This window comes from Cyprinodon tularosa, unplaced genomic scaffold, assembly GCF_016077235.1.
Source record: "Cyprinodon tularosa strain WSP-4 unplaced genomic scaffold, ASM1607723v1 ctg234, whole genome shotgun sequence".
In the NCBI taxonomy this organism is placed as follows: Eukaryota; Metazoa; Chordata; class Actinopteri; order Cyprinodontiformes; family Cyprinodontidae; genus Cyprinodon; species Cyprinodon tularosa.
The window spans coordinates 725,061-737,108 of record NW_024038875.1 but is presented as its reverse complement, the minus strand read 5'-3'; the positions used below and the strand labels follow the sequence as shown (position 1 = coordinate 737,108).

Sequence of the window (12,048 nt, the reverse complement as noted above, 5' to 3'; positions counted from 1 at the left end):
TAAAATGACATTGGACATTATATATACTCATATTATCAGCTCTGCAGTTTAAATAAAGACTAATGAAAGGATTTAAGTTATTAAATTATGAAGCATCGAGAATGTGTCTGACTGTGTTGCTTTTACATTTTGTCTACAGAAATATGCATCGTACTAATAATACATTTTCAAAGTTGTGTGTAGTTACCCCTGGTTATCTCCCATTCTTTAACCTTGTAAATGGAAAAAATACAATCCATGTTGGGTGGTGGCTAATGGGATACTCATCTCCTCCTCCACGATTACACTCTCTGATCATTCAATCTGCTTCCTTTGCAATTAGTTTTTATATGATAAACCTTCTTTTTAAAAGAAACAAAGATCATTGAAATAATCTCCGTGGTTTATCAAAAGAAAACAGTTGTATGAGCCTTTTAATTAATTATTTTCATAATTAGGAAAAGAATATGACATCCCTAACTGTTTTATCAGCCTATATTTTCTGGATTTCTCAAAGACATGAGTTTCAGCTATCTAACAGGGTGTCAGACAAAATGCAAACGTACTCATGTTCTCCAAAACTGTTTTGATGAACACAACTGACCTTAAACTGAACATTTCTGAGAGGACATGATGCCAAAAAAAGGTTATGCTTTTAAAAACAAGTTAAGCATCAAGAGCTGGAAGGCTAAGAAAATGACATGGAAGGATAAGTGATGACATAACATGTTGATTGTGTCATCAGAGCATTGATGTGATCACTGAATAGAATAATGGCTGTTCAACGAGGAAAAAGATCTCAAAGTACATCATTATTGGAGGAGTCAACCTCGTAAACCTCTGGTAATGTGATTTGGACTCTTTAGCGCTTCTGGTCAACAAATCTGCATCTCTACTTATGCATAATTGGATATTTTCAGCCCCAAGCTGGTCTTCATCTGTACAGAATTATGTCCAGAATTGATTCTCTTCTTATTTCTAATGGGGCTTGGATTTGTCCGTTTATGTTTTTTTAATGTATTTATTAGTTGTTGTTGGGTTTTTTTTTTGGGGGGGGGGGGGGGGGGGGGGGGGGGTTATTGTTTTTTGTTGTGTTTATTTTTTATTTCATTAATGAAGATCATAGATTATAAACAACCTCTTAAAATATAAATTCATCATTGCTTAACTCTATGTATTATTATTACTTTAATTGTTTAAATGGTAAATTATAATAGGGATGAAAACATATGACACGAATGGATCTTTGTTTACCATTCACACATATATTAAAGTGCAATATTAATCTCTGAAAAAAAAACAAATTTTGTAATAAAGAGAAAAAAAAAACATTTTTAATTCCCACCTTTCATGTCTTGCACAGCATCATGGGCTTATAGAAAAAAGAAAAGCATACCTCCATCTCATCTTGCTCTGTCTCCCATATTTAATCAGGGCTGTTTATGGCTTGTTATTGCTGCCCCCAAGTGGACAAAATAAAAAGTCGAATGTCTCATTAGTTGCAGGTGTGTAGCAGGCATGGCATAAATATATGCTGATAAAGCTGGAAAAAAATGCTGAGTGTGATTTCTGCACTGAACAGCTATACAGGTGGGTGATGGTTGAATCTGTCACTGAGGAGAATTTTGACTTCTAAAGTAATTAGTCTTTTACTTTACACGTGCATGAAAGTTTCCCATATTTTTGTCAAGTTAATATAAATTATTTTCTTTTATGTTCACATTGACATCTCTGAAACAATTGCAACCGTGTCCTCTTGCTGAAGCAGAATAAGTTAGCAAGCCTCCTTTTTATTTACCTTTTTGTTAGCTCTCACCATGTTTCAGAGCCTGCTTTTCACAGTGCTATGTGGCATTGAAGTGGCTGCTATAAGATCAAATTTGGATCCGCACTGGGAGATGTGGAAGACGACGCATAACAAACTGTATGCTCATCAGGTAAACGGAGGTCTGCAACCTAAGCAAATAGTTCCTAAACTCTGTAATTGTTGAAGTTTACCATGCTTTATTTGAGGTTGAAGAGCTTGGTCGCAGACGGTTATGGGAGCAGAACCTGGAAATGATAAATGTCCATAACTTGGAGACCTCTCTGGGCTTGCATACCTATGAGCTGGCCATGAACCACATGGGGGATTTGGTGAGTATTTTCATGTAGTACATTATATGGTAAGATTGGTCTTTGAAATCCTAATGACCTCAGTGGCATGTGATGCTCCATCTGTTTTCAGACCCTTGAGGAGGTCACGTCATCTCTTGCAGGGACCATTGTACCATCGGAGCTTGAGAGGGTCCCCTATGAATTCCTCAAAATTAACAGATCTCTACCAGAATCTTTGGATTGGAGAGAAGAAGGGCTAGTAACACCAGTAAAAGCACAGGTAAGCTCAGCCTTGATTTAATAAATCCTTGATTTAAAACAACAAAAAAGGTCTGTGGGTGTTCCCACCATTGCCTCCTGTAACCACTGATATCTTTTAGGGTTCTTGTGGTTCTTGCTGGGCATTTAGTGCAGCTGGAGCCCTGGAGGGCCAGCTTAAGAAAAATAAAGGCATCTTAATGTCCCTCAGTACTCAAAATCTTGTGGACTGTTCTTCAAAATATGGCAACTATGGTTGCAGAGGTGGATTCATGTCAAATGCCTTCCAGTATGTTATTAACAACCAGGGTATTGACTCTGATGCAGCTTATCCCTACATTGGTAAAGTAAGTGACCTCATCTAATGGCCCTGTGATCAGACGCGCCAGAAAATATCCTTAAAGTCTCTTCCTAACCTTTTCAGCCAGGTCAGTGCAAGTATAATCCAACATACCGGGCCGCAAACTGCTCAGCGTATGGCTTCTTGCCAAAAGGGGATGAGTTTGCCTTGAAAGTGGGCCTTGCACACATTGGCCCAATTTCTGTTGCAATTGACGCTTCCAGCCCAAAATTTCATTTTTACCGTCATGGTAAGTCTGATCACAGCTATTCCCATAAAGAAAGGTAATTAAAAGAGGCTGCAAAGCAACAATCTCTGTTGGCCCAACAGGAATATATAAAGACCATTCATGCTCTCACAACGTAAACCATGGAATGCTAGCAGTGGGATATGGTACTGAAAATGGAGAGGACTACTGGCTGATCAAAAACAGGTAAGTAGGAAGTTTGTTTCGATTCTCATCCAACAATACTTGGCTTGTTTCTAACTTGTCTTATTTACAGTTGGGGTGAGCACTTCGGAGATGAAGGATACATCAAAATGGCTCGGAATCGAAACAACCAGTGCGGCGTTGCTCTCTATGCTTGTTTTCCCATTATGTGACCAATAATCTCCATCAATAAAGTTAAATTTGTCCCACAAATAATATATGAAGATATTTGAATTTTAAAAATTGTTGTAGCTGGAGGGAAGCTCCCCCAAGTATTAACCATGGGAGGTTAAATGGAGTGACTGAAGAATCAGACTTTACGCTTTAATGGGACAGCTGCCTCATACTACCAATAATTCTTAGAAACATGACATTAAACCAAAATATGATTATCAATTGAAACTAACTGGGGAAAAAAACACCTTTTTGGGTAGTTGGCTCATGAAATCTACTGTTGTCCAAAGGTAGACAAAGCTTATTGTAACTTGGACATTTTTACACAACTTTTTAATTGAAAAGTTCTTTGCAGGAGCTTGAAATACTGTAGTTTCTAACAGACCCTATGCTGACCTGCAAAGCACTGTTTTAACTAGAATGTGTTCTATTTTGGTCAGAAGAGCAACTTCTAAAATCCTTTGAGGCTTTGTGGAATTGGAGGCTTTTTAAAAAGGGGGGGGGGAATATATATATTATATATTTCTATAGGATGGGTGCATATTAAAAATTTCAACTCAAAGTTTGGGGAGTAGCAGAGCTACATTCGTGCTATTAAAAATGTCATGTTGGTCTGAATGGATCTGATTTTTATGGAACTTGTACTTTTATCACTTTTTATTCACTACCACAATAGTGTTGGAATCAATTTTCAATACCTGAATCACACATACAGGGTCTCTGAAGCCTGTCGCCTATCACTCTGGATAAGAGGCATTAACCCTGGATAGGCCAACCAGTACATCACAAGGACATGTTGAAGTTTGAGTCCTGCATACGAAAAAGGCACTTTTTTTTTTTTTTTTGACTTAAGTATTTAGCACTTTTTGGATCAAATGGCTGTCGGAGAATATTTAATTCTGAACAAAGTAACTGCAAATGGTTAAATGTATCGTCTGAATCAGAAAATGGGTAATGGGTCTTCAGAACATCTGCTTGAGTTTGTGATATTTGGTTGATCACTGATTTTTCTATGTGGCATGCGAGACCAGTTGGGCTTTTTCTTTCTTTCTTTGGAGGATCAAATTAAATGCAATAGTTGTGCATGCAGCTGGTGTCATGGTATTACAATGAAGATATAAATAAAACTGATAAAGTTCCAGAAAAATGGTGTCAAACAGATGATGTCTAAAGGCAAACTTTAAAATAATGCTTGTAAATGCAAATGCAAGACATATTTTTAAAGATTTATTTCCATTATAATTCATAATGTTCTTCAAAGAGCTGGATAACTGCCATGAAAAGGCAAAACCCAGCACAATGAACACTTCTCACAGAAAATACATACAGCACCTTTTCATCATCACTTAAATAATCTCAATATCCATAATATATTTACCAAGATTTTCATTCATCATTTACAAAACACAAAGACAACACAATAGTTTGTTTTTTCATATTTAACTTTTTTGGAATTGTTTCCTTGATATTTTTTTTCCCCACAAATTCCATACTTTCACATAGAAACATTTACAGTTTCCACACACGATACACTTAATTCAGAAATTAACTTACATTTAGAGAAGAGCCTTTATCAGTAAATAAATCGATCAAAGTCTAAATGAAAAAGACACAAATGGAAACTCCTTTTGTCCCACATATAGTGAAGGATTCTCACTATCTGCAGACAAGCATTATCACAGGAATGGGTTCATCCTTATCTGGGGTGTAGGGGGTAAACGATTTATTTAGAACTCATCTGTATGTGCTTAGGAGTCGATCAGACAGAAATCATGCCATGAAAACACCTTTAACACATCACCATAGTCAAAGGAAGTGTTATGGTCCTGTAAACAGCCAAAATTAAACCGGTGAAAAGTTTTGTATTTGTAAATACATAGATTTTATGCATACAACCAAAAATTATTAGAAGTTTTCATTTTGGACAGTAAGCAGAGAGCTTTACTAATAACCCTATGTGTTTAAAACGAAAATTTTCCTTCCTTAAAATTGAGGAAAACTCAAAATATTGCTTACCTGTCCTTTTTTTCTATAAACTCAAACAAGCAGACTTATATTTATTTTCTACATAATTAATGCACATTTTTGGCTCCCTTTAAGATTGCCTCTTCCCGGCCTTCTCTATTTATACACCTCTAGATACTCTGGATGTGCTCTAAACCTCCTCCCAGATATGTATTTATAAACTATATCGGTGTGTTGAGGTAACCTGGGCCCAAGCTAAATGGAACACAGTCACCAATAACTAACTTTAACCCCACTTTGATAAACAACAATCACTGCAAGCAACAGATCTATGTCATCATACAACAATAAAAATCACTGGTTCTCTTGCTTTAGACAAAAACAGCTGGCATACAGGACGTCCAAGAGATTAGACAATACGACTACAAACATGCGTCAAGCTTGGCTGAATACGGAGGTTTGATGGGTTAAAAAAGTCGATTTCAGGTAGGCTTTTCTCACATGTTTAAACAGAGAAGTAGTCAGATCATGTCTTTGAGTAAGGCTTCAATTTCATCCTTTCAAAGACTCAAGTCTCATGAAATAAACAGCATTCAAGTCTGAAGAAAAAAATAAAAATAAAATCTACACTGCATATTTTTTCATTCTGGGTTTTTTTTTTTTCATCCAAGGGATGAAAGAAAAGTCTTTAGAAAAGGAACATTTGTTTCACACAAACACACATTTGGACATTTTGCAACATGATGGGAGACATTGATTTAAAGAGATTCATCCACAAACAGAAAGTAAATCTGGTGACGTTAAAGGTTCAGAAATGTTTACTTGCTTAATTTTTGTCATCAATAACCAGTAGGCTAATGAAGATTTTTAAAAAAGTTTAAATTTAAGCATGAAATGGAAGGAAATTGTCTTTTCTTTTTTATGTGGTAAAATAAAAATAGGCCAAAAGGAGACTTGATTTTTCTTCTTAAGATTAAACAAATTAACAGGAAAACAAGAATCAAACATTGAACAGAGGAACCAGACATAAAAACTAGTGCCAGTTCCTGTTTAGAATTATTAAGACTTTCTTCAATTTGTGAAAAGAAAAAAGAAAGAAAAAAACATACACCTCTGGGTATTTGTTTAGTGAATGATTTTTATTTTAGTTTAATATTTTTCATCTGAATAAATTGGATAACATTTTTTTGTTTTTACTGTTGGCTTCTAATCAGAAAATTTAGTTCCCTAAAGAAAATTAAACATCAAACATAAAAAATTTTGTTTGCAAAATGTTTTGACCAAGTTATGGACGAACAGCAGTTTATAATGGGTTGTGCAGAAGCTGTATAAAAAGCCATAACTGCATCTCTAACAACTTAATGACTATTTATCTGACTCATTTAGGTAAAACTGCTGCTTTTACATCTTTCTGTGTTAACTAGATGTTACATTGCACATGCTAGATTGTAAATAAACTCCTACGTTTTGTTAACATTTTAATATGTTAAAGATTAAATAACTGTAACTCTGGCCTCCTTGCACTTCCAATAAGATATTTTTTCCCAAATGTAAAATGCTGCATTAGACTAACAGAAGTGTTTTTATAGGATTTTCATCCAAAATTCTATAAGGTTGAATTTTATTATAGACCTATGTTTTAGTTTTTTTTTTTGTTTGTTTTATCCCTAAATTTTAAAATTTATTCCAATGTTATGTGTGATTGGTTTGGTTTCAGGTTATCAACTCTTCTGAGAAGTATGCAATTAAATACTTTGATATATTAATACAACTATATATAGTATAGAAAAAATAGAGCAATTTAAAATCTGATTTATGAATTTATCCTTTTTTCTAACTTTAAAAAAATGCGTAGGATAAACAAATATGTTGAACTAATTACTGATATTTATTTCTAATAGAAATATTTTCCTATTTGTAAACAACTTATTTTTTTAAAAATCATCAACTTATTCTGTAACATATTTAATAATAACCCATCCACGACTATAAAATAACAGTACGCTACTTGTAAACACATGTACACAGTTAAGGGGATGTTTTTAGGTCAAAATCTTACACTCAGTGATTGTCAGCACATGTAAAGTAAAACTTTAGAGAAATTATACACAGAAACTATAATGAGAATAATCTACTATGTATTTAAAGTGTTAAAAGTATTAAGTTGGGGTGCAGTATAGTAAGTAATCATTTTGGTCAGTGATGCGTTTTGGCTCAATTTGGCATTTTGGACTTTCCTAATTTTACAAATAATAACCTCTTAAAATTTATCTTTAAGTGTCTAAATGGATATGCACCTACACCATTAAGCAATTGCATACAGATATTGCACAATCCACTAGAGTGGTTTCCAATGCAAATTGTAAGATCCCCTTTCGAAGAACCACTTTTGCTCAAAGTGACCTGTCCGTGAGAGGATCTGCAGTTTTGAACTTACTTCCTGTTGATTTAAAGACTGTAACCAGTTTCAGTATGTTCAAAACCAAACAAAATTCTGGTTATATCAAAAACAGAACTGTATCCATTTTTGATGTTTTTATGTTTTACTGTTTGTTTGTAGATGTTGTCAATATCACGTTGTTTCATTTTATCTAAATGACTATTGCTTTAATTTTTAGAGGTTCTTTTTAAAAGCCCATCTATGGAAAAGTGCTGCAAAATAGCTGTTGCTATTGCACTATGATGCAAACATTGGACTGCTATTTTGTTCAGTTTGTCTATGTGGATGTGTGTCGGTCGCTACCAAATAAACTTTTAAAGAAAAATGGACCCCTTAAAATTGTTATCTGATGCACAACTTTTTTCATTTTCGGTCCCATTTGTGAATCTAGCTGGAATTAAGTTATATCATGATAAAGGTGGACTCAAACTAATTCTAAATAACAGTTTAGGTTTCTAATCAAGTTGCTTTTCTGTTTTGCCTAAAATTACAAGCATTTTTCAACCATTGCAATGATGCTCACACTGAAATGGAGACGGTATTGGCCAGTGCAGAGCAGGTCTGTGTCACATGGCCTTCTCTGAACTACATATACCCAGACAACTATTAATGAAGGAGAAAGATGCAAAGAAAGCAGAGGAAACACTACTGATTATGTTCAAAGCAAATTGATACGTATATGAAGCAGGAATTAGACTTTTTTACATTTTTCTAATGCACACTCCACTCAAAACCACAATTAAATGTAATTCCAGTCAAGCGTGCACCCATGACGTTATTATGAGCCAAATTGTCCATGAGTTACAGCACTAGGCACAGCACATTAGCCTAGCACTTCAGCAAACTTCTTTGCATATTTGTCAGAAGTAGGGTCAAAAAGTATGTTTTAAAGACTGTAGCTGTATGCGTGGAGTCATATGTTACAGGTCTGATTCCACACTCATAGCTACAGAAATCATAATTATCATATATATTTAAGAATGTAGTAAAGCAATGGTTGTTTCAAATGATATTTCAGCACAATATAGCAGTCTCCTTAACCACTTGTTGTCTTAAATAAAAACGAATTAATTTTGTTTAAGCTAACCAGATCAAACACATTTGCAATATCCTTTAGGCTGTGCAGCAGAACAAACATATATAGCGGTTGTAGTGAAAACTTTTCATTCTGAACTGGAACATTCCAATCCCTATCATGATTGGGAACATCCAAATCATGATAGTTCAAGGGATCGAATAGTATCAAAACAGTACAACTTTAAGGTAACGTCTATGTCTGTTTACAATCTATGTAGTTTTCTATCTGGACACTAGAGGGCAGAAAAACCTGACCAACTGCATGACTTGTGTTTATTTTTCGACATAAAGAAAATTTTTTTTTAAATATGTAAACATTCTGTTGCTAAATATCAAAAAAGGATCCAAATACAAAAACTGACATAAAAATAAGAAAATCAATATGATCGTATTCTTACATATACTTTTGTGAAGGTAACCCCAAAACATTTTCACCTGAAAAAAAAGATTTCACTTCATAGGTTTCCAATTCACCCCCTGTTATGCAAGCAAATAACTAATAGAGACAAAAAAAAAGCACAATATGGTTTCCTCTCACACGCTGATATTTGACCCAAATTCATCCCAAAGACGTTCCCCTGTCTCACCCATTAAACATCCACAAACTGTCACACAACAGAGAGGGTAAACATTGGTTTAACACTGAAGAACTGGATCCAACTACTCCCATGTGCAACAAAGAATCCTGTGAAATGCATCTTCACCTGTCTGAGTAAATCAGCTTTTCAGGGATTGTTTTGTAAGTTTTGGTTGGTAACATCAGCTCTCTGGTAAGGTGGTCTGGCAGTGATGAACTGAACAAGTCACTAAAATAATTAACAGCTCTGTTAGCCTACGGAGATTAAGACACATGAGTAAAGAAGAAGACTGCAATCTTACCTTTTTACAATCTTTCCCCCAGAAATGAATTCAATTTCTTCTACTATTCCACCATTAATACATTTTAATATAAATTGAATGTTTCCATTTGGACCACATAACCACTACTGTAGGACTACAATTGTATCATACCTGACAGAGCAGCTGTAACTATGCTGCAATGGTACAGATTTTCAAAAATTATTAGCTTTTCTGCAATATCTGACACTGAGTGATGCAATCCACATTTCAAAGGATTCGGGGCTTACTATAGGGGGAAAGGCAGTCTCTACTGTTGCTGTGAAAAGGACGGGCAGCGCTGAAGCTCTCAGAGATGTTCAGGCCTGTCACTCCCTCACTCACTCCAACTGAACTCTGCTGCCCAGTGCTGGTCGTCTGTCTTACTGCAATACTTGGCCTCTGGTCTCAGGCAGCTTTGTGGCGAGGAAACTACCGGCAGCGAGTGCGCCGGCAGCGAATATGATGGGGACGGCTTTGGTGATGCCCACAAATGACTGGAAGATGCTGATTCCCAGAACAGCTGCCAGTTTGCAGAGGGCGTTCAAGAAGCCAAAAGCTGTGGTCCTGAGGAGAAGAGCAAAATGGTGGTTATAGTTTCAAAATAGGGGGGATATGGGTCATTCAAGAATTGGAGAACATTTTATGTCTCCACCATGAAATATTAAATAAACCGTGCACAAAATATAAAAAGCATCCACTAAAATAGCTTTTTCTCTCTAGAATTGCCACTTCTAATGATGATGAAGTTACAAATATAAGAAATAGGTTTAAATAATCCATCCATTATCGTTACTGCTTATAGCCTAATGGGTCACAGGGGAGGGCAAGAGATGGGGTACACCCTGGACAGTCCGCTAGTCACTCACAGGGCCACACAGAGACATGCAGAGATGAACAGCCACACACACTCACACTCACTCCTGAGAATGTCCAATCATGCAGGTTTTTGGACTGTGGGAGGAAACCAGAGAAAACCCATGCAGACACAGGGAGAACATGCAAACTCCGCACAGAAAGGTCCTGGTTCCCCAGGACTCAAACCCAGAACCCTCTTGCTGTGAGGCAAAGGTGCTATATTATCCTTGTTACTGGTAAAACATTTTGCTTTAGTATACCTCTTTCCCGCTGACCAAAAAACATGTTTAAACCCAGAAACAATCGGCTTTTAGTTGCAGTGGGACAGACTCACTGATGCATGTCTACCCAGGTCAAATGGCTCAGCAATCGACCCGCGTTAAAATCATATCGGCTCCGGTTGGAATGCTGTGGGAACACCAGAGCCGGGTCGACCTGCTAAATTATGTGATACCATTGAACTCAACGAACTGACGTCAATGCACCACACCAGCTACGTCTGATCTAACAAGCCGAAACAGTTCTGTTTACATTCTATAAACATGGCGCAACAATGGTAAGACAGATTCAGACAGATAGTAGAGCATGTTGCTGTCCATGTTGCTGTCCATTGTTTACTATTTTGATTTCTGTCTAACTGGTAACATCATCAACGCTAACCCAGCATGGTGGTGTCACTAGCCGTAGGGGGACAGAGGCCATGCAGCTTGCCAGCTAGGAGATAGACCCAGCTTTTTATGCCAATGAGAAGGGAACCAAATGCTGATAGTTAGCAGGTCAACCCATGTTTGACAATCACGCATTAACGCGGTATTTTCAGTGGGATAGAGGCTTAAAAGACACATTTTATATGGTAGTAGTTAAGCTTTGAACTTTGGTCCTCAATAAATAAGTAACCCTGGGGCCCAGCTGAACCGACCTGCTCAAATTGCTTGCTCTGATTATAGCTCGCTACAAGATTCAACCTTCAACATTAGCATCGATTTGTAACCCCTTACAGTAATCATTGTAACAGGGCTACAGACATCAGTACACAGCAGAAACACACATGAATGACGCTCGTCAAATTATACTACAGCCCTCTGAAAACGAACCACAAAAACTTGAGGTGTAAAAATGTAGCAAACAGAGAAAAGGTCTTCGTCAATGATACCAAAACATGACGGTGGTACATTTGTATGTGTCACACACAGTTTTTGTGCCACACACTAGCCTAGTAAACTAGCCCAACCCACTAGCCTCGATCAATGCCCCAGGCCCTAAAACTGGCGGGCCATTCACAACGCAGAGATGTGTTTTGAATTTCTGGATGCAAAGTAGGCAGGGTTTTGAGGATGTGACGACAAAGCTGGGCGACTCTGGAGAAAGCATAACAAGGAAGATGTCAACAACTGTTAAGCAGTTCTCGTTTGACTCAGCTTTGGAATCAGCTTTGGAAGGATTAGGAAGGATTTTTGTTGAAATGTGAGCAGGGAGAGGCTCTACACTCATTAATTTTTAAGAAGGACGTATTTTCCATTTTACCGACAGGCTGTTTGTTTACACTCCCCCACC

General features: G+C 36.6%; 2 protein-coding genes across 3 annotated transcripts in view; one reads left to right on the top strand and one right to left on the bottom strand.

Moving 5' to 3' along the window:
* The first annotated feature begins 1,386 nt into the window (after positions 1-1,386).
* LOC119784819 (cathepsin S-like) lies at positions 1,387-3,320 on the top strand. Its single transcript, XM_038287060.1, has 8 exons — positions 1,387-1,569; positions 1,789-1,916; positions 1,993-2,115; positions 2,207-2,356; positions 2,457-2,681; positions 2,759-2,924; positions 3,005-3,107; positions 3,178-3,320. Exons 1-8 carry the CDS (start codon positions 1,533-1,535, stop codon positions 3,275-3,277), a joined length of 1,032 nt encoding a protein of 343 aa, XP_038142988.1. The 5' UTR covers positions 1,387-1,532; the 3' UTR covers positions 3,278-3,320.
* Positions 3,321-4,492: 1,172 nt separating this feature from the next.
* LOC119784822 (synaptic vesicle glycoprotein 2A-like) overlaps positions 4,493-12,048 on the bottom strand; it is a 29,993-nt gene continuing 22,437 nt past the window's right edge. Inside the window, exon 12 of one of the 2 annotated variants that reach the window (XM_038287064.1) lies at positions 4,493-10,203. In XM_038287064.1, coding sequence (XP_038142992.1) covers positions 10,020-10,203 — 184 coding nt within the window. In that variant the 3' untranslated portion in view covers positions 4,493-10,019. The remainder of the gene's footprint in view (positions 10,204-12,048) is intronic. The other variant, XM_038287063.1, reaches the window with a different exon arrangement.

What these genes read in the sequence shown, in the direction of transcription:
- LOC119784819 (XM_038287060.1), top strand. Translation starts at nt 1,533, where the DNA reads ATGCTGAGTGTGATTTCTGCACTGAACAGCTATACAG. An exon ending in CTTATCCCTACATTGGTAAA is followed by an intron (nt 2,682 to 2,758) that starts GTAAGTGACCTC and finishes TAACCTTTTCAG; the next exon opens with CCAGGTCAGTGCAAGTATAA. An exon ending in ATTTCATTTTTACCGTCATG is followed by an intron (nt 2,925 to 3,004) that starts GTAAGTCTGATC and finishes TTGGCCCAACAG; the next exon opens with GAATATATAAAGACCATTCA.